Source organism: Aedes aegypti, chromosome 2 (genome assembly GCF_002204515.2).
Source record: "Aedes aegypti strain LVP_AGWG chromosome 2, AaegL5.0 Primary Assembly, whole genome shotgun sequence".
NCBI lineage: Eukaryota > Metazoa > Arthropoda > Insecta > Diptera > Culicidae > Aedes > Aedes aegypti.
This window is the reverse complement of record NC_035108.1, coordinates 134,125,951-134,149,035: the sequence shown is the minus strand read 5'-3', so window position 1 is coordinate 134,149,035 and position 23,085 is coordinate 134,125,951. Positions and strand designations below refer to the sequence as shown.

The following is a 23,085-nucleotide window of genomic DNA, read 5'->3' as shown; positions in this document are numbered from 1 at the left end:
TTGGTAAAGCGCTCGTCTAGCATACAAGAGTCCTGGGTTCAAATCCCAGCCGCGAACGTGAATTTCTTTAATAATTTCACTCATAATTTGTCTATCTTTACCACGCGTAATGAGTTAATTAATTCGGTACCAAATATTTTTTCGAAAATAGTTCCCAAATTTCCCCCCGTGGGCTTCGTGGTCGTGCGGTTAGTGTTACTAAGCACTTAGCCGCATCGAGTCAAGGGGTGTGGGTTCGATTCCCGCTTCAGTCCGAAAAAACTTTTCGTCAGAAAGGTTTTTCGACTGTGCCACTGGGCGTTGCATGCTAGTCCGTTGTCTAGTGTGGTGCTTCTTTCAAAGGGCAAATCGTCCACTGGAAGCATTAACACATCGGTGTCTTTTTAAAAAAACATTGAAAAATAATTCGTAAGATGCGTTTCGCCATACAAATATTTTTTGCGTTACCTTTTATCGAGATTAGATCATTTTCTTCTTGGCATTACGTCCTCACTGGGATAAAACCTGCTTAGCTTATGAGCACTTTCACAGGCGCCAGCGGCAAAAAGTACAGACAACAACCTTTCGAACATTAAGTTTCTCTCACCGGTCGCTGAACGGCGATACTGATGTTTGCAATCCACTCAATGATCGCGCTTTGCTTGTTTTTCAAATTTTTCAAACTTCCTACACAAGTGCATGGAAGAATGGTAGTCGAGAACTGTCAAAACGTACGGAGAATAATGAAAAACGTAAATTACTAGCAAGTGGATACGAGTAACTGACACTGAAGAAGACTGCAAGTGGTAGTCGAAATACGCGTATCTGTCAAAGATAAGCATTTAGGAGCGGAATTAAAAGGTACACGGTACTCCATCTACTTTTAAGTTTCTCTATTTGAGATTCTGCTCAGAGGAACATTCATTAAAGAGTACTAGCAATCGCGAAACCGGATCGAAAAAGTAGTGATGAGAAATCAAGCGTAATGTGAATGGATAAATTTTTGTGTTTAGTTCATCTTCCGCGGTGCTTTCTTTGCTTCGGGATTTCGTTTATACTACCACTGAGCCAAAGAGCCATCTATTGCCTTTTTAGTTTTGAATGTCGCCATATTTAACCAGAAATTTCCCTATGAATTGTTGTAAGACTTTTTTTTTTCATTTTATGTTTTTCTTCAAGTTCTTTTACATATTCGTTCAGGATTTTTTTTTAAGTTTATCTAATATTTTTTGGCAAGTTTTTAAAATCTTTGAGACTCGCCATACGATTCCTAACGGTGCTTAAAATGGCCTTAGCGATGTGTTTGAGTGTTATTCTTTGAGGAATTTAACACGGAATACCCAAAGGAATTTCTTGAAGCGAGCGTCGAAAATGGTTGTGATTGCGTCACATATGGTGCTTTAAAACACCTGTTTTACTATAGTTTTACTATATATCTTTTTTTTTATTCGCTCCTTTTGTTGTGCTTAGCTGCTCATAATTGCATGACGATAACATTTGTATTTTGGTATGTTGGAGGTTATATCGCAGAGGGTACATTCGATCGTCACAATAACATTTTCAAGTTTGTTCTAGGAAAAAAAATATCAAGTCGTTTTGACACATTACGAAATGTAATTTAATAACAGTGACCCCGAGAATATATCAAGCGTGTTCTCGAATAAGGACCTAAGTCGCATGGTTGATTTCTCATCATCGATTCTCTCTTCTGTGAATAAAGGTGACAACATCCAAGTTCGTCAGCATTTTTCCACCTCAGGACGCAAGATTGCATCGCTGCCAAGCGGTCTGAAGTGAAGACATGTTAACAAACTTGCATCTAGTCATCTTTATTCACAGAAGAGAGAATCGATGTGAGGAATCGGTCATGCGATTCACACGGGGCATGAGACGTGGACTATGCTCGAGGAAGACTTGCAAGCTTTTGGGGTTTTCGAACGCCGAGTGCTAAGACGATCTTCGGCGGCGTGTAAGACGACGGCGTGTGGTGGCGAAAGATAAACCACGAACTCGCTCTACTCTACGGCGAACCCTGTATCGTGAAGGTAGCTAAAGCTAGAAGGATACGCTGGGCAGGGCATGTTGCAAGTATGTTGGACAACAACCCTGTAAAGATTGTGTTCACTGCGAATCCGGTTGGAACTATCCGATCGAGAGGCGTGGGGCACAGCAAGCTAGGTGGATTGACCAGGTGCACCAGGACCTGGAGAGCGTGGGTCGCAGTCGAGAATGAGAAGCGGCCATGAACTGAGTGAATTGGCGAAATATTGTTGGCGAGGTTTTATCAAGATAATTGGTGTAAAACCAAATGAATAAATAGGGATCGATTAAGATGAATCGATCATGCGACTTACGCCCTTACTCTAGCACTCGCTTGAACTTGCAACGAATTTTTTTTATAAAAAAAAAATATTTTCTGGATGTTCATTTTACATGTTCAATGAGCTGGGCTAGATTTTTGGTATTTTTTGGAAAGGTTAAATTATTTTCATACCAAGGATTGCAGAATTCGTTCTCATTTGATTTTGAAGCCCGGACAAAGAAAGCGAAGGAAACCATACAATCTGTATCGGTCTGTTTCAAATCTGTAACGGAAATGTTTCGCAAGCTATAACAAACTTGATAAATGGCAGCAGCGAACGAGAGCCTTAAGCAGAGAACGATGATATAACCCATTTCACTCGCTTTTTTATGTTATTTATTTATGCATTGAGGGTATTATTTTACTGGCATGTTAAACAATCCTCGAACATTCAATAGCAAAAGTGTACCCCAGGTTTTGTCAGGCACCGTCATCCATCCTGATTTAATCAATGCTATATCAGAAGATGATAAACAAGCTCTCATGATGTGATGATCATGATCATGATTGTTACAGAGAGCGATAAGTGAGAGGTACTCTCAATTTTTAATTTCAATCAATTTTCAATCATTGATCAGCGGGGTAACTTTTATCGGAATGCCTTATCTCTTAAAAAGTTCATTTCATAATTCATTGATGTAACATTTCCAAAACATGAATTGCGCTTCTCCTTCTGATATTCATATGGCAATGAAAATTAGGATTTTTGCGAAAATTGCGATGACTTCATGCGTAAATTTGTCAACTTTTCAAAACAATGGTTTCAAGGACTAAGGATGGCACTTCCGAAGAATCATGTCTCACATAAGTTCTACAAGCGATATGAGCAAGGAAAATGCGGTTCTCACTAAAAAATGGCACCGCGGAAAACGATCCAATTGTCAAAAATTTCATAATTGTGTTCAATTAGGCAACATTAACGAATTACTGTTAATAATGTAGAATTTCCTTAGGAAATTTCCTACTTTTAGGCGTATTCCGCGGTTCCAGGTCCTTTCAATTTTATACTAACTCAAAAAGTAAATGACTTGTAAGCATTTGGCCTTCATATTTGGTTTTAAAAATGACAATTTAAGTTGGTAACGACGTTTTAAATATTACCGATTGTTGGTTACACATATCAGCTAAATAAAAAATCGCCCAAAATTTTTTTAATCATACTTGAATCTTTCAAAAAACAAAACACATAATAAATCTTCGAGCTGTTTAGTAGAACACCTATAAGTAGATGAAAAACTCGACTTAGTCGAGTCTAGTACACGACACTGAAGACGGCCTTACAGTTGAGGTCGAAATACTCGTATCTGTCAAAGGATACAAACTCTAGTGGAATTAAATGGTAGTACTAAATTCGTTTTTTTCATCTACTAACAAAACACAGTTCATAGTATCGAGCTATGGGTGGCAGTACTTGTTTTTTAAAATATAGAACTTGCAACATTTGCATTCTCAAATGAAATATTTTAGAAATATCCAAAAAAAACTGATCAATGTTACCCCGGAATACGGTACCGTAATTTCGGGTGAAATTGATCATTTTTCACGGTTCTTCTAGTCTGTTTTCTATAATGTTAACAATGCCAAACAACTAAATGCAGGAAAACAAGTACGAAGGTGAGCCTCATCGACTTATGTACCGAAATTTTCTAACAAATGTCATATTAGTGTTAACAAATACCTCTAAAATAAAAAATCAGAGGAACTCATTTCGGGGTGAAATTGATCACTTGTCAATACCATTATTGTTAGTTTCCAAAACAACTCTATATGATAAATTTGAGCTCCCTGAATCCGAATATGCTTGTAAAATTCTTAACAATGCAATAATTATATAAATAACGAATAGTTAAATTTCAAGAATAACGCGGAAAACGCCTAAATGTATGCAATTTTCTAAGGAATTCAATGATATCTAACAGAAATTCAATTATTTCAACCATATGAGCAAAATGGTACGAGTTTTGGTGATGAAACCTGGTTTGGGGATATATCTCAAGCATCCTCACAAACTTTCAGGTTTATACCATGTTCAAATCCTTGCTTATTAATAGAAGTTCATAGGTGTTCGTCAATACTGCACCGTGCATGATTTTGAAATTTTACGTTATTTTCATAGTAATAAACATTCTTTAACGCAAAAAACTTCACAACACACAATTCGACAATAGTTACGACAAGCAACGATCATTTACTGCAACTTACATTGATATTTGTGCTCCGTTACGAATAAATAGAATCGTGTGATACGATGATCAATTTCACCCTACTGATCAATTACACCCGATTTTACGGTACTTACTTTTGTTGTATGTTATCAATATGCAGTTATGAACAGTAAGGTAAAAACGAAATTTTAGCAATTCAATTGGTTATACAAGCAACTCTCCATAACTCGAAGTTGAAGGCACCATCGAGTTTGGAAGGTATTGAGTTATGGAACACAACATCAGCGCAACTGTGTTTCAAGGGAACATCGAGGTAGCCATGAAAACCATGAAAAGCATAAAAAATGTGTCCATTTTATAAAATGAATAGTCCTTAATAGCTGAGAGAAACCAGAGAGACTCGCGAAGAGGAAAAATATCAACGTCATATGCAGCCCAGATTCCACTGTCACTAAACGTCAAATACAGCCCACCGATTTTATGGCTGCAAACGTGAAAAGTATTGTATTCAAAATAAACTGTGAGTGAAAACTTCAGTCAGCGGAGCTGTTTTTTCCAATGTTGCTGATAAATCTCAACATAAGATTAGTTATTTCTAATGTCTGCTACGTTTGCTGCCATTCAATTTCACTCAAAGAGCTATTTATGATTCGGTGTGATGCAAACGCACTCAATTTTTGCTGAGAGGTTCATGTTAAGGTTTGAACGGCTTGCGCATGATTGGTATAAACACAAAGTGGAACAAGAAAAAACTCAGCAATCACAGAAAAAGAAGACCGTCTTCGCGAGTCTCTTCTCAGCTTAATAGTATAACAATACAGTGCATTTTCGGTTTCATCGTGCCCTGTTTCAAACTCATTTTGAATTTTACCGAATGCACATCAATATATTTAACCTACTTTTATATACCAAAGTGTCCCTTGTGATCTATTCTGCCTTCAATTTGAGTTAATTAGGAATGTTCGATATAACAAACTGCGGTGGAAAGTGAGCGTGATAAAAGCGCAACGCCACTGTTCCAACCTTTCTTCACATGGCATAAAACTATGACAGATTGAAAGAATGACTTGTTCTTCCCGGTTTAGGAACAACATATCAAAAGACAAAACAAAGATTTCCCAGCAAACACATGATCGTATATAGTAGGATATAATAATACAAAGGTGGAGGCGATACACGTACTCTTTGCATGCAGCCTTATGGCACATGTACGTATATCGCCTCCACATTTGTACTTTTATGCACCATCGTATACGAGTTTGTGTTTACTGGGTTAGATTTTTTCACATTATATATGCTATGAATAACGTTTGAATAATTGATTAATTTATGAATAACGTTTTAATAAATTATTATTAAAAGAGAATCATTCTACCATTTTTTTCCTTTTGACATTTTGTCCTTTCGAAGTTTAGCCACCCAACCACTCATCCCATAGTAATTCCCATATAAACTTTGAAGGCAGTTTCAGTTGCCATACAAATGAGCTCAAATTTTGGAAGGAAACCCTGAATCTATATAAATAAAAATGGAATGGTGTTTGTATGTCACGAAATGGCTTACGAACGGGTTAGCGGATTTGGATGATTCTTTCTCCATTTTGATCGTCATGGGTTCCGACGTGTTTGTGTGTATAAAAGTTCCAGGACATTCACCGGGAAAGCCGGAAAAACGACAGTGAACGGAACTGTCATTTTGTATGGGACGATTCGTAGCGGTTTTCATCAGCCTACTTGATGGCAAGACGAAGTTTGCCGGGACCACTAGTTTGATATAAAATTAAATGAGCGATGTGAAGCAAAAATAAAGTCCACCCTAATAAACATGTTGCAGAAGTAGTGGCCCAATATTACCCCAAAATTGTTTAATTACCTATAGAGTATACATTAGGGCTATCCGAAATTTGAAAAAGTTTGAAAATTAAATCTCCCATGTCTTTTTTACGATCTTTACCATAAAAATAGAGTTCTGTGAAATTTTTAGCTTTCTAGGTGGCCGAAAGACAATGTAGGTTTATATGGAAATTACCATAGATAAATTTTAAAAAATGTTCCAAACACGTTAGTTCTGGAGTGCCACTACAAACTTATCACCCCATAGTGAAAACTCATTATTCAAATCTTAATGGGAGATGTTGCTGAAGAAACAAACCCTTTTGAGCTAATTTTGTTTCGGATTTTTGTAGATGTTTGCAGGGTTATAATCCCATATGAAGCTAAATAATACAAAAAAACTAACGTACTTGGAACATTTTTCGAAATTTCTCCATAGTAATTTCCATATAAACGATGTAGGTTTTGGGTCACCTTTTAATCACCACATAGAAGCTGAAAATTTAACAGAACTCTATTTTGATGGTAAGGATCATAAGGAAGATATGGGAAATTGGATTTTCAATTTTTTTTAAATTTTGAATCCCCTAGTATACCAGAGTTTGAGGTAATATGAACGTTGCCCCAAAAGCACATCATAAGTTAACTACACACAGATATTTTATACATAGATGATTATTCCAGATATGCGTTCTACTTATCTACTGAGATAAAATATCACTACGACCTGAAAAGAGCATTTCAAAATAGTAGTCTACATACCGTGAGTCAGAGCGCAACATACAGGTTAGCAAGCATGGCATTTGAATTCTCCAAAACTGGTGACACTGTGTATAGCACTACTTTCCCGGGAGTCACAAAACGCGATTCCATATATGTTACCCCGAAAGACTACGGAAAAATTCCTATCACGATATCCCACTGGAAACCAGAACCGTGCTTCTGGGATGCAGGGTATGTTTCAATATTTACCAACAGTAAATATTATTTTTAATTCGTGAAAAATGTTTCGTTACTCGTCAGATTTCAACCAGTTGCTCAATCGATCAAAGACCTCGAAGTGAGGCCGGATGATGTTTGGCTGATAGCGTATCCTAAAAGTGGTATCACCTGGTGCCAGGAGATGATCTGGCTCGTGTGCAACAATTTGGACTACGAAAAAGCTGCTTCTTTGAAAATAGACCACCGTTGGTGTTATTTGGAGTAAGTATTCGCTGAGTGATTATGAACAGCAGACAAAAAATAATTGTGATCTCATTAGTTTATGTACTAAAATGAAACATGAGGAACCTTTACCAATGGTTTCCGCACCGTCTCCACGTTTCATCAAAAGTCATCTGCCGGTGGCTCTGCTTCCAGATCGAATTTGGAGTGTTAAACCGAAGATAGTCTACGTTAGGAGAAATCCGAAATCGGTTGCTGTATCGTACTACCATCATTATGTTTCGATCTATGGTTGTACTGCGACGAAAGAACAGTTCATGAGGGCGTTCCTCAGCGATCAGATACTGTCATCACCATATCATCAACACGTCATTGAATATCACCATTTGGACTACCCGGATAATTTGTTGTATCTTTGTTATGAGGACATGAAAAAGGTAATGAGTGCTACATATTCTTGCAATATAATGATAAGCTTCTCTTTTTCAGGATCTCAAGGGTACACTGCGTCGGGTGTGTTCGTTTTTCGGAAAATCATATTCGGATGATCAGTTCGACACATTGACCCAGCACCTTTCGTTTGATTCGTTGAAAAACAATAAGGCCGTAAACTTTTCTGACGTTACGCAGCAAGCATTGCAGCATTCTAACCGTGCGGATAAATTGGCAGATCCAAACTTCAAATTTATGAGACGTGGTGAAGTGGAAGGCTGGAAGAGAGAGTTGGATCCCGAGACTATAAAGGAGTTTGAAAATTGGACGAACAGCAAAGTGCTAGATCCGGAAGACAGGAAGTTGTTTGATTGACGGATGTAACGGATGATTCCTTTAAAACCTTTGTATCCTAGCAATGCTTTCATATAGATAATGTACCAATTGTGTCACTGGAAAGGGGTGAGTGATTCATGAGAAGAGTGTCTTACGCTAAGCTTGACATAATTCAAGGCCGGATTTACAAACATGGAGGCCCTAGGCCTCTACTTTATTAATCAATTTTTTGGTTAAAATTATGGGAAAGGCTCTAGTTACCAGCAGTCATTTATATACTGTTTTCAAACCCTCATAAATGTAACTTGTGGGCTTCGTAGCTGTGCGACTAGTGTCACCAAGGCATTTAGCCGTATCGTGCTGAGGAGTGTGGGTTCGATTCCCACCTCAGGCCGAAAAACTTTTCGAGAGGAATGTTTTCCGATTGTGCCACTGGGCTTTGCATGCTAGCCCGTTGTCTAGTGTGGTGCTTCCTTCAAAGGGCAAATACAGCAAATCTCGCCAATTGTTTCGAATAGCTTTGTATATTTTAGATTTTCAGCGAATTCTAAAATTGAATATGTTTTAAAATGATTCCTGAACAATAGTTTGAGTTGTTCTTGAAAAAATCTCTTTAGAAATTTCTACTCTTATAATCACTGGAATTTTCAGACGAATTCTTGACGTATTTCGTGAAATGTTTCTTTGAAAAATCAGTAAAATAATTATGGCAGGAATGTTTACAGTAAACAAGCTTCAAAATATTGCTTTGAAGCATTCCCTAATATATTTCTCAGAAAATTCTATAAAATGGTTATTGGCTGTAGGTCTTCTTTTCATTTACGCATTCAATCACTTCAAGGGCATTGGTTACTATTTGCTTTGATTTTTACTTTTGATTTTTTTCCTCAGAGGAACATTTCACGCAAAACTCCCCCAGAGAAAAAAAGACAAGTGGTAAATTCTACAACTGCGAGCGTTTATCCGAAAACATCCCAGCACAAAGCAACAGAGCCGGAAAATTTCTCTACTTTCTATTCTTCCAACGGGGTCTTGTCTGTTGAAAGAAGTTCCCACTTCCCAGCCGAGCAGTATAGTTAGGGGCAATTATTTGACAAAGTTTTCCCATTCGACATAGTTTCTCAATGGCTGCTTCAAGTCAATTGTTTCGTTCTGTGTAGAACAGTCTTCTTCTTGGCATTACGTCCTCACTGGGACAGAGCCTGCTTCTCAGCTTAGTGTTCTTATGAGCATTTCCACAGTTCTTAATTGAGAGCTTTCTTTGCCAAAGTTGCCATTTTGGGTAGGTACGATGATACTCTATGTCCAGGGAAGTCAAGGAAATTTCTATTACGAAAAGTTCCTGGACCAACCGGGAATCTAACCCAGTCACCTTCAGCATGGCTTTGCTTTGTAGCCGCGGGCTCTAACCACTCGGCTAAGGAAGGCCCCTAGAATAGTACATCTGGTTTTTAGTGAGGCAGTGGAAGCATAAGGCAAAAAGTTTGTGTTGTTTGTTAGCTTCATAATAACTTTCTAAAGTATACCAGTGAAGAAGTTTCAGTCTATTGTGTTTTGGGGAATTGCTTCAATAAGGAAAATGTTAAGTTTTACAGTTAAGTTATCGTTTGACCCTTAAACACGATAGTGTCCTTCATGGGTGTAGCCAGAGGGGACAGTGGGGAAGAAACTGCTCTCTCCTGGCCGACAAAAAAACAACAACGAATTTTATGGTTGCTACAAATTTTAAAACTAAATTTTCTGGTTGTTTGAGATTTTAAAAGAAATTTACGCTTATAATAAAGTTTTCGAATAATTCTTGGAGTTCAACTAAACTCAGACTTCTGCAAAAGATCTTACTATCCTGTGAATGTATTATTAGTGTACTAGGAATTTGTCAAAAAGCTAAGTTACTTTTATATAAAACGGTCAACAAATCTAAAAAAAAAAACATTTATTGATTTTTATACATAAACAAGAACAGACAAGAGAGAGATTTGTCGACTGTTCCTTATTATGTTTGACTCTTAGGGCAGCGTTCATTTATTACGTAGCTAAATTTTTCGATTTTCAATTGATTTTACATTATATTGTTGGTACGGTATTGTGATGACTATATTATTATTATTATATTGTGTTCCCATATTATTATATATTATACTTTGATCTGCTATATAAAATTTCATATAAACATCATTTGTGGTGGGAGGGATCATCAGGGCATCATTGAAGTTACCAATGGACAAGGAAGTGGAATGCCAATCGGAGTCAGGAGGCGAAATGTTAGTCGTTTGTGGCTAACGCTTTTCTATAAAACTAAATAATTCGACGCTTATGTGACTGAATATATGAAGCTTTGTTGTGCCTTGTGCAAAGTTTTGTTTTTGAGTTGCATTTTTTTTCAGGAACAACTTCTTCAAGCGTTGGAATTTTCCGTTTACATGTAATACAGAGGTATCCGGGTAATTCCTTTCTCGAATAAAACTACAAGGTTCCCTGGACATCAATACATGTTATCATAAGTTATAAATTTTATTCCTCATAGCTACCAGACAATTCGTGGCGCGCAAATTACTTACTTGTATTTGGTTTATTATCCTAATTAATTGGTTCAACTTCCAGAAGCATCATAAAATCTGCATATCGGAAATGCTAGCTTAATCACCGCTCTTCATATTTCAGCATGTCGTTCTGCTCCAGAAATCGTAATTCGTTCTTATTTTGGAGATTACATAATAAAATTGAATTCATCATATCCAATGAATTAATTTAATTGAACATCAATATCTATGTCATATATAACTATAATTTCCGTTTTTACATATTTTATTATAATTGTTTCATTTATTATACCATATCTGATCATATTTCTGTTATTGTATGTGCTTTGGGTTGGGCAGGGACCACCAGGGCACCCGAATGAAGCGATTTGGACAAGGAGCTTGGGACTGCCTCCTCCCTGTTGTTAACATTTCGTGAATTGAGGGCGGGCTCTTCGACCCCATCTATTGGGAATATTCAGTCAATCGAGGGCTTGATTTTACAGTTGTTCGTGAAAGCTTTCTTCTGGAAGGAGATTCTCTTCCCTTGACGCGGGTTTCGTGCAAGTGTCTCTGCTTGCGGGTCCGCACATCCATTTTTGGCCCTTCATACAGGAGAATGACTGCTCACGAACAACAGTTCAATCTTGATCAAATCGCTTTTCAGATTATTCCAGTGCTATAGGCAGATGCCTTGCTACAATAGATGGTAGAACCAAATCATCATCATCAAATCATCACTAGGAATTTGTCAAAAAGCTGATATGTAACTCAAAAGGTTTTTGCCAAGCACCTGTTAAGTAATCTTGAAATGAATTCAGTAATTAAAATCCCGAAATTCTTCCAATATTCATTTCAATAATGTACTCAAGAAATCGTTCCGTAATAAATTATTTGAATTTGTGTACTTAGCAATATCCCAAGATATATTTTACCTCTCAAATTTATTCCAAAAGTTCATCCTTGATTTCATCCGATATTTTTTTATGAAATCTCTACAAATATTTTACGAATATTTTTTTCAAAGGCAGCTCTAAGAAGCCATCTGTGAAATCCAGACAAAACTTTTATTTTCAAAAACTACACAGTTAGAAAATTCCATTTAATGTTCCGCCAATTCTAATGCACATGAAGGGAATGCGAAGAATAGCTTAAATTTACACGATGTTAAAAATTCATTTAAATACTTTTTCCATCCATGTAAATTTTAAACAACGCGCAAGGCTTTGATTGTTTTGATTTGATTCTCCCTACTGAAGTGAGAAGAAGAACGGCAAAATGAGGAAACTTAAGCAACGAAGTGACGATATGTTTTCAGATGCACAAATAACAAGACGTTTTTCTCCAGAAGATTATTTGATTTTTGAATTGTTACACATAGATCCATCAAGAAAAACATAGAACATCAAACAGTACTAGATCCAAATCATTGGCTGTCAAAAGCGGGTAAACAGCAACGAGGACATGGATTGCTGGCTCCTGTCGAATGATTCAAGGTTGCAGAAATCACATAAACAGCAGTTCCACTCGAAGTAATCCTGATGTCGAACAACTAGCTATCCTTTCGTTGATATCAGCACTGTAGTTTGAATTATTTTCACACCAATTACAATTTTAACACAGATTGTTAGCCGTCTAGCAGTCAATATGGCGGAGACTTCTGCTTCCAACTTGTACTGCCGAAGCTGCGTCAACCTCAGTCAGTACGTATCGTGTAATTTTGTGCTATTTATGCTAGAATAGTAATGCGGCTAGTGCGATTTTAATTCGTTTCTACGGTACCATGCATGTGCATTATGCATAGCACAAATTCACAATAGAATCAAGAAAACGCGTCGCAACATTACACGATTGATCAATTACGCTTCTGTTAATATTCAAAACTTTTTTCTGTGTACATCATGAACTGTTTCAGTAATGATTCTAGCAAAAAATTCTCCTAATATCATACTAAACTTACACCATAGGCAATTGTTTTATATATTTTTAGGGAATTTCTTCATGCATTACAGTTTTTTTCTTCAGAAGGCTTAGTGATTTTTCAAATGGCGTCATAGAATCCTTCAACATTATATGTTCTTAAAATTTTCTCACCAAATCCTCGATGAAATCGAAATTGCGGATAATCAAAAAGTACATGCGAGATTCTCGCATTGCGAGAACTCCTCCAATATATCTTTTAGAAATCCTACCAAAAATTCAATTTCCCTTGTGGGTTTGATATATAATTTACACTGAACCTTGAATTTCACTAAGAACATATCCAAAAGTTGGCTTGGGCAGGATTTTTCGAAAATATACGCTTATGATTTCTCCAGGAATTTGCCGCGATTAAAATTTCCAAAATTTAAAAATTTCCAAGAGTTCTAAGAATTTAATCAGAAGTACCTGAAGTGTTATGTTTTGATTTTCTTCAGGTATTTAAAAAAAGTTTGTCTAAAATGTTTCTCCAGGATTATACCCTGCGGTTTTCCTGGAATATTTGTTTCTCAGAATTCCTTCAAATTTCGAAAAAGAAGTTTTCCAAGAGTAGATTTGAAAAAGATCAAACAATTCCTCTGGTTTTTATTTTTATAATTTATCCATGCATATCATCTCTAAGAACACTACCAAAAAATATTTTGAATCCAGGAGAAATGTCTCAACATTTTATTTCTTGGTTTCATAAATTTCTGCAAAAGATTTTCTTAAAAAAATAATAGATTAATTCTTGGAAGACCTCCTGAAGAACTTCTGAAGTATTTGAAAAGAAATTCCAAAAGAAACTTCTGCATTCATTTTTCAGGATTTGTTTGGAAAAAAATTGTGAACAAATCACTTGGTAAAATTCTGGAGTATCTGTGCTCAAATAGTGCTTGAAGGAAGAGCTCCTGAGCTAATAACTGATACGAGTTTCTAACAATATCCGCAGATAAGCTCTTATATGAACCTGTGTTGGTATTTTGGCGATCTAACAATAACTCTTGATGCATTGAAGTTTTTCAGATAGTTTCTGCGAAAATATCGAGCGAACTTTTACAGTTTTTCGTCAAGATGTCCCTGAAAGTTCTTTTCGAGAAATCCTTAGATATATGTCATTACAAATCTATAAAAAAATCTTCCAAAAGGATCGAAATATCTTGACGATATGCCATGAAACAAAATTTGATGATATTTAGAAAAAAAAAATAAGAGAACGAAAGTTTTGAAAGTTCTATGTTTGATTGAATAAATTAGCAGTGCTATTTTTTAAATCTTTTTTATATTCACCCCTTTTCAATCCTTGTTTGAACCCGTGCTTTCGGTTTTTGTCGCGTTTTGTCGGAAATTTTTAAAGATCGCGAACTTCTTCTCAAACATCTTGAAGAGAAAAAGCACAATTTTTTTACTTACGACGATTAAACTGAACGTTTGTTCGAGGTCGTCTTGAATGGTCTCTCAAGTGACCATAAGTCACCTGAAGATTTAACAATGGACAGCCCTGTCGTCGTAAAATTTGAGCTTCTTAGTCATATCCTTTTGAGGAGGGCGTTGCTATAGCCCACAGGGCGGTTGTACTCCCAGACGTTGATAAGTGAGTCTCACAAGAAAATTGTATCAAATTAATATATATTCCAAACACATGAGAACTAATATGCATTTGCACATGTTTAGTTTGTGGTCAATGCTCATTCCAATTGAAATGTGAAACGAAGAAAGACATATAAATTAAAAAATATATAGATGGCATCATAATAAGAGTGGATATAGCTATTTCTACATTTGATCGGTCATAGTGTCAGAGTGAACCAAGTTCAAAACATGAGAAACCGGATTATTCTGTTATTAGTTCAAAATTATGCAAAATCATCATGTCAGCGATAACTTCTCAGGAATGCGAGAAAATGCAAAACATTCCAAGTAATTTGTCATATTTTTCGGTATTGAATGATTTTTCTTCTCATTCGTTAATAGAACTTGATCCATTTTACATTATTCGATTAATTGGATTTTGATTTCTGTCGATTTATCATAATTGGGTAGTTACTCAGAAATTACAACGATTTCTGTGCAGACAGAGTGGACCATGTGTCAGAAAGCAACGAACTGATTGATTATTTGTTTTTGTAGTCGATTCCAGAATCCAATGAAAGTTGTTGGTAGTTATATGGTGTCTGTTTAGAATATCCTAGAACCCGCTCATTTTACCAGTATATTTTGGCCGGTATTCAAGATTGTTACTCGGTTCTTTCTGACTTAATGCATGTTTGGTCTTCAACGTTCTGACCTAACAAAACTTTAGTTTTCAAGTTATCATAGTGTTTGAATTATTTAAACGATTTGTAAATATTTACAGTTCACTCGAGGAAAAAACCGGCGATTGAATACTTATAACTTTGTTGTACGAAATATGTTGTTTCATAAATTTAGAAAATCGTTCATTTCAAACGGCCAATACCATTGCTCACCTAGTTTTTACAGCAGTTCTAACTCAGTTTTTTTCTTAGAGAAGTTTCAAATATGACGTCCATCAGTTTTCTGGATTTCTAGAACCCCCCACCCCCCTCTGTCATGCCTTTTCCAATACCTAATACATGCACTGTCACATTTTCGTAGATCACCCCCTCCCTCAAATGATGGATGTCGTTTTTGGGTGACCACAAAATTAAAAACGAATGTTGCTTTAATGGTGAAAAAAAAATTTTTTTTTCTAATAAAATTCAAGATGACCAAATTTAAAATGACCAAAATTATTTCATATGAAATCTACATAGGGAAAGTGTACCAGTTATGGCCATAGTGGTTCCCTATTTGGCCATATTTGGAGCTACGATAACTTTTACATTTTTAATCTTTTCGAATGTTTTAACATCAAGATATATCCTATATCTGAATGTTAAAACACACAAAATCTTTCAAAATGTGGAAACCTGAGCTGGGAAAAGTTCTGAAATTCACACTACAGTAGGCAAGCGCTGCAAGTCACAGTCAGCGAAGCCAGTGAAACTCACGCTTATTGCTGCTGTAGGCAAAATGCCTTGAAAGTAGCAAAACACCTGTTGCTAAGGGCAACCCAAAACTACTGTAGAAAAATGTTTTATTTCCCGCATTTACAGTCTTCAATGACACTACTGATTTAGAAAATTCATGTACCCAACATAGGCTACTTGATGAGATTCACAATTTTGAACTACTGTATTAGAAGAGTCACGTGATTTTCTCAAAAACTCAAGCCTACTACTATCACCATTCCCAACTCTGGTGGAGAGATTCAAGTTATCTCGTATGGTCAAATAGGGAACCACTATGGCCATAACTGGTTCACCTACCCTACTTTGATTTGTGTTTTAGGATATATAAAAAGAAAGATACGTGAAGAAATATCTGAAATGTATAGAAAAACTGAGCTTCTTTTCAAACTGCTATCTACCGTAAGTAGGATCCACTGATATGCCTGGGAAGCAGAAAAATTTCCGAACAAAGAATTTCGCCAGAGATGTCATAGATTGAAATAAATACGCCTCAAAATGCGGCTTATGTGGAATTGCCGAACAGATTTGCCTGCAGTTCTTATGGGAAAGGCTAACAAAGATATCGAGGATGCCGACAATAGTCACAATTAAATGTGATGTTTGAAGTATTGTAAAACGTTTCGCAAAAGTTTTCAACAAGTCTGCCTGTGTGATCCAAGACAGGATTGCACAGCGCATAAATGTAACAAATATTTAGTTTGTCTGTGTATGTCCGAGAAAATTACAAATAAATCACGGCATCAGCATAGACTGCTGAAAATACGTAAATTCTCTTGTATTATTTTATATGAAAAATTAGAATCAAAAAATTAAGTACACGAACAAATGTTCAAGGTTTTTTAAAGCAAAACATCTAGAAACTTTGAACCTTATTTTTGGATTAAACAAGAGGTTCGAACTTCAGCCAAATATATTGCTTAATTTAAAATAAATTGTCACTCTTGAAGTGATATCAAAATGCAAAAACTTTGACAATTGCCCCGAATTTCAAAATATTACGCTATTGTTTACTATAGTAGTTTGGCGTTGGATCTATTAGTGTATTTTAGAATTACTAATTATTCATTACAGCAGGTTTTCAAACTCATTTCAGCAAATACCGTTTTTGATAATTATTTTTCGTCACTATCACATGAAAATTATTGGCCCAAAATGAACAAGAATTCCAATTGTTTTTCTACAGTGCGTTAATTTGCTCCTGATTACTCTAGGGTGTTCATAAAGATGTACCTGATATGTTTGGATCGAGGTCAAATTTTTGCAGGGCGTTGATAAAGCTTTGAATTCTTAATTATTGCTCTAGATACAAATGATCTACATAAGACAATGTCAGAAAACTTTAATGCGTTTTAGAAGCTTGTATTTTACAATTAACATCCTTCAGGGCGTTAAGGTGCACCTAATCTTATTGAAATGAGGTCAAATTACTCCAGGGCGTCGATACTTGGATGGCTTGGAATATTTAATTGATTTAAGGCTTTAAGACGCACTTTATCTACATAGGATAAGGTCAAATTTGTCGTAGGTACCGCTTAGAATTTGCAATTGATCTTAACCAGGGCGTTTAGATGCAGCTGATCCACATAACACAAGGTCAAACTATTTCGGTATGTTGAAGCAGCATGGAAATTTCGATTGATTTTCCAAAGGGGTTTTAAGATTCTCCAGATCTTCCAAAGATAAAGGTAAAATAAAGTCAAATTACTCCAGGGCGTTGAAATAGCTTACCAATTTTAATTGTTGTAGGACCAATTTTAATTGGATACAGGACGTTCAAATACACCTGATTTATTTAGAATACTGTCAAATATCTTCTGGGTGTGGATACATCCTGTAATTTACAATTGACGTTCTACAAGGCGTTACGATCCACCTAATCGACAAAGGATAAGGACAAATTACTCCAGGGCGTTGATACAGCAATGAATTTATTAAATGATGTCCTACAGGGCGTTAAGATACAGCTCATCTATTTGAGAAAAATCAAATTACTCCAGAGCGTTGATACAGCTTGACAATCTCGATTGATAATATACAGGGCTATGAGGTGCGCATGATCTACTTAGAATAACGTCAAATAACCGTAAGGGTTTGATACAGCAAGAAAACTTCGATTGATTTGCTATAGGGCGTAAAGATGCTTCAGATTTCGCCAAGATCTTTGTGGACTCTTACTTCAGGGCGTTGATACAGCTTGGAATTATCAAATTAAGTCCTAAAGGGCGGTCACATGCACCTGATCTACATGGAAAAAGGCCCAAATTAATGCAGGGCGTTGATCCAGCTTAGAGTTTACAATAAATGTCCTACAGGACGTTAAGTTGTATCTGATATACATGAAATAAGCTCAAATTACTCCGAGGTGTATCAACGCCATGGAGCACGTAGGTTTCGATTGATTTTCTACAGAGCGTTCAGATGCTCAAGATCTCGCAAAGATCTGTGTGGAATAATGCCATTTTTTCGCAGGGCGTTGATAAATCTAGGAATTCAATTGATGTCCTACATAGCTTCAAGATACACCTGATCTACATGGAATAAGGTCAAATTACTCCAGGACGTTACTACAGCATAAAAAATTCGATCGATTTCCTACAGGGCATTGATATGTTCTAGATCTCACAAAGATTTATGTGGAATAATGTCAAGCTACTCCAGGGCGTCAACACAGATGGATCGATTTATGTCATACAGGGAGTTAAGTACATCTGATCTACGTGAAACAATATCAAATTACTGCACGGCGTTGATAAAGCTTGGAATTTTCAATTGATGTCCTACAGACCGTTGAGATGAACCTGATCTACATAAGGCAAAGTCAAATTAGTCTACGGCGTTGTAACAATTCTAAAATTTCGATTGATGTCCTACAGAGCGTCAAAATGCGCCTGATATACATAGTAAGGTCAAATAACTACAGGGCGTCGATACAGATAAGAAATTTAGACTGATTTTTTGCAGGGCATAAAGATGCTCCCGATCTTGCAAAGATCTGTGTGGAATAACGTCACACTATTCCAAGGCGTTGATACAGCTTGATCGATTGATTTCATACATGACGTTGAGTTGCACCTGATCTACATAGAGCAAAGTCAAAATACTCCAGGGCGTTGATACAACTGTCTTCAGACCGTTAAGATGCACCTGATCTACATAGAATAAAGTCAAACTACTTCAGGGCGTTAATATAGTTTGTAATCATTAAATGATATCCTTCAGGGCGTTAAATGCAACTGATCTAATTGAGACAAGGTCAAATTACTCCAGGACGTTGATACTGCTTGACTATTTTCGATTGATGTTACACAAGAAGTTTAGTTGCACCTGATCTACATGTAAAAAAGTTAAATTAATGCAGGTCGATGATACAGCTTGAATTTTCAATTGATGTCCTAAACGGCGTTAAGGAAAATATCTGAGAAAAGCTTCTTAGTCGTCGACTAAGCGCGACTAAGCAGGACGACAGGGCTGACAATGGAATGAATGATTTACTTGAGTTTTCCTCAGTCCAAATAATCTTTATGAAAAACGGAACTCTGGTATTCGTTGTAAAGGGCTTTGTCAAGAATATTATTTAGTTTTGTTTTGGTGGGCTTTGTAGCCGTGCGGTTAGTGTCACCAAGGCACTTAGCCGCATCGTGCTAGGGAGTGTGGGTTCGGTTCCCGCCTCAGACCGAAACAGCATTTCGAGAGGAATGTTTTCCAGCTGTGTCACTGGGCGTTGCATGCCAGTCCGTTGTTTAGTGTGGTGCTTCCTTCAAAGGGCAAAAGACCACTGAAAGCATTAACGTATGTTGTCTTAAAAAAAAAACAGTAGAGATCTAAATAAGATTAAAGGCATAGAAAAAGCAAGACTTATGTTCGATGTCCATGTGATATGGGAACAATTTCAGAGACCTGGAGGAAATTTCAAGAACTCCACTTAATGCCGTCGGTGCCAAAACTAGGGTCATGGTACACAACATTTCCGCGCATAGTTTACGGAGGTTCTTTTCACTCTAAAGCTCTAAAGACGTTTGTCCTGTAAAAGAAGATGCAAAACAGTTTGTATGCGTAAATTGCGCGAGTAACCATAAGTCTAACTTTTGGGATTGCCCTTCGCATAAACAAATCGTAGAGGTACCTACTAGAGATGGTCGGGTCTTGGGTTTTCAAACCCGAAACCCGATCCGAGCCCGCGTTCAGGTCTGAAAATTTAAAATTTTTCGGGTTCGGGTCGGGTTTAAGGCTACAAAATTATCGGGTACAGTTCGGGTTCGGGCTTGAAAAAAGTCGGGTTTAGTCGAGTTTGGTGAGAATTGTGAAAAGAGTGACAAACTAAAACCTTTCCTATGCATCAGAAACGATGAATTTATCATCTTTTAGAAATTGGGTTTTATTCGAGTTTTCCTTCGCAAACTTTTTCGGGTTTAGGGTCGGGTTCGGGTTTGAACAGCGAAAATTTGTCGGGTTCGGGTCGGGTCCAGGTTTGAAGAAATGAAATAAGTCGGTTACGGCGGGTTCGGGTTTGAAAAATGTGAAACCCGACCATCTCTAGTTCCTACCAGGTAGATGAACGGCAACATTTTTCGTAGACAGAATTCCCCAGGATTTTTCTCCAAAAATTCTCATTTCTTAGTTTACGATCGCTTGTTCAATAATCATACTCATCATGTATATTATAATCATGTTCATTCACAAACTGTTTCGTCCATCGGGTAACCGACTTTTCAATTTTAATTGAAATACCCGAGACAATGCCTATGCCAATATTGTCGCAGTTTCTCCCCTTTTTTCCTATGGGTCATCGTTTGAATTGTTTCAAATCAAATGGAAATACCCCTGCTCATGCCGCTGCAGGTAACATCTATTCCGTGGTTTCATCAACCGAAAATTCCATCATAAAATTATCAGAAAATGTACCTACTTCTAGAAACATGTCTCCCTCTGATTTTGATTTTGTAACTGAACAATTGAATCAAATGATCGATGCAATGTTCAAAACCACCTCTATGGTGTAAAATTTACTAATAACATTGTTATTGGATTACGTTTCTCTAACGACTCCCAATTTTTTATTTCGAATTGGAATGCTCGTTGTTAGGAATGGTAAAGAGGACGAGCTGTTTAATTTTCTAACATCTAATAGCATACACATAGCTGTTATTACTGAAACTTATTTGAAACCTGGACAAACTCAAAAGAAATTCAAACTTTTTTGTGTATCGTAATGATCGACTGGATGGAGCATGTGATGGAGTTGCAATCATCATTCATAGGCGTATGAAACATAAACTTCCTTCGTCATTTGAAACTAAAGTTCTTGAAACTTTGAGTGTTTCTGTTGTTGCCTATTTGCCTTTTCAAAGCACTGGGCAACAAATTGAAATATTATTAGCAAAGGAGGGGGAATGGTCCTCCGTAAATCTAGGGGGTTGGTGTCAGGCCCTGCAAGCCAGCCGTAAAAACATCATGCAACGAATAATCAACGAGAGAATATGAACCGGGACAATCGGCGAAGACCACAGCGACGTAACTGACTAGCGATTGGAAGCTCGGTACGTGGAACTGTAAATCTCTCTACTTCATCGGAAGCACACGCATACTCGCCGACGTGCTGAAGGACCGTGGATTCGGCATCGTAGCGTTGCAGGAAGTGTGTTGGAAGGGATCAATGGTGCGAAAGTTTAGAGCTAACCATACCACACGATCTGCTTTTATAGTGATGGGTGATATGCAGAGGCGCGTGGCCGATCAATGAGATAATGTGCAAGTTGAGGCTCAAAGGCCGGTTCTTCAACTTCAGCATAATAAACGTGCACAGCTCACTCCGGAAGCACTGATGATGACAAAGACTCTTTTTACGCGCAGCTGCGGATGTTGCAATTGCGTACGCGCTGAATTACCGGAAGAGTGTGAGCTGGATGAAGCTTCTGGAAGAGAAGGATGCAGCGCGGGCGGTCATGCTGCAGCAAGGGCTCCGGCAGAACGTGGAGCGTTATAAACGGAACCGGCAACCGCAGACACGCCTCTTTCGGGAGAAAAAACGCCGCCTGGAGGAGACGGAGTGCGCGAAGATGGAACAGCTGTGCCGGTCTCAAGAAACACATAAGTTCTATCAGAATCTCAATGCATCCCGCAACGGCTTCGTGCCACGAGCCGAGATGTGCAAGGATATGGATGGGAGCATTTTGACGGATGAGCGTGAAGTGATCGAAAGATGGAAGCAGCACTTCGACGAGCACCTGAATGGCGTTGAAAGTACAGGCAATGAAGGACGGGACAACGGAGGAAATGCCTTCGACAGTACTGCGGAGGATGGAAACCAACCAGCTCCCACTTTGAGGGAGGTTAAGGATGCCATTCACTAGCTCAAGAACAATAAAGCTGCTGGTAAGGATGGTATCGAAGCTGAACTCATAAAGATGGGTCCGGAGTGGCTGGCCATTTGTCTGCACCGGCTGATAGGCACAATCTGGGAAACAGAACAGCTATCGGAGGAGTGCACTCCACTCGAGTGGTAGGAAGGGGTAATATGCCCCATTTATAAGAAAGGCGACGAGTTAGATTGTGAGAACTTTCGAGCGATCACCATTCTGAATACGGCCTACAAAGTATTATCCCAGATCATTTTCCTTCGTCTGACACCTGTGGTAAACGAGTTCGTGGGAAGTTATCAAGCCGGCTTCGTTGACGACCGATCGACAACTCTTTACTGTACGGCAAATCCTCCAAAAATGTCGTGAATACCAGGATCCAACACATCTCTTTTTCATCGATTTCAAGGCGGCATGCGATAGTATCGACCGCGTAGAGCTATGGAAAATCATGGACGAGAACAGCTTTCCCGGGAAGCTCAAGACGATGGAGGGTGTGCAAAATTGTGTGAAGGTTTCAGGCGAACATTCCAGTTCGTTTGGATCCCACCGGAGACTACGACAAGGTGATGGACTTTCGTGCCTGTTGTTCAATATTGCGTTAGAAGGTGTTATGCGGAGAGACGGGCTCAACAGCCGGGGTACGATTTTTACGAGATCCAGTCAATTTGTTTGCTTCGCGGATGATATGGACATTGTCGGCCGTACATTTGAAAAGGTGGCAGACCCGTACACCCACCTGAAACGCGAGGCAGCAAAAGTTGGACTGGTGGTGAATACGTCCAGGACAAAGTACATGCTAGCTGGAGGGGCCGTGCGCGACAGGGCTCGCTTAAGTAGCAGTATTACGATAGACGGGAATACGTTCGAGGTGGTCGACGAGTTCGTCTACCTTGGATACTTGCTGACGGCTGACAATAACGTCAGCAACGGTCTACTTTGACCGTTT

The 23,085-nt window shown here is 37.8% G+C and overlaps 2 protein-coding genes across 2 annotated transcripts in view; one reads left to right on the top strand and one right to left on the bottom strand.

The window, feature by feature from the left end:
* Positions 1-23,085, bottom strand: part of LOC23687412 (laccase-1) — a 429,552-nt gene that overhangs the window by 21,331 nt on the left and 385,136 nt on the right. The window lies entirely within an intron of this gene.
* On the top strand, positions 7,067-8,393 carry LOC5569156 (sulfotransferase 1A1). Its single transcript, XM_021842443.1, has 2 exons — positions 7,067-7,939; positions 7,992-8,393. The coding sequence occupies exons 1-2, from the start codon at positions 7,613-7,615 to the stop codon at positions 8,307-8,309; spliced, it is 645 nt and encodes a 214-aa protein (XP_021698135.1). The 5' UTR covers positions 7,067-7,612; the 3' UTR covers positions 8,310-8,393.

Bases quoted from the DNA above. Each gene is read 5' to 3' on its own strand.
- LOC5569156 (XM_021842443.1), top strand. From the start codon at position 7,613: ATGAAACATGAGGAACCTTTACCAATGGTTTCCGCACCGTCTCCACGT. The intron at 7,940-7,991 runs GTAATGAGTGCT...TCTCTTTTTCAG, and splicing joins GTTATGAGGACATGAAAAAG to GATCTCAAGGGTACACTGCG.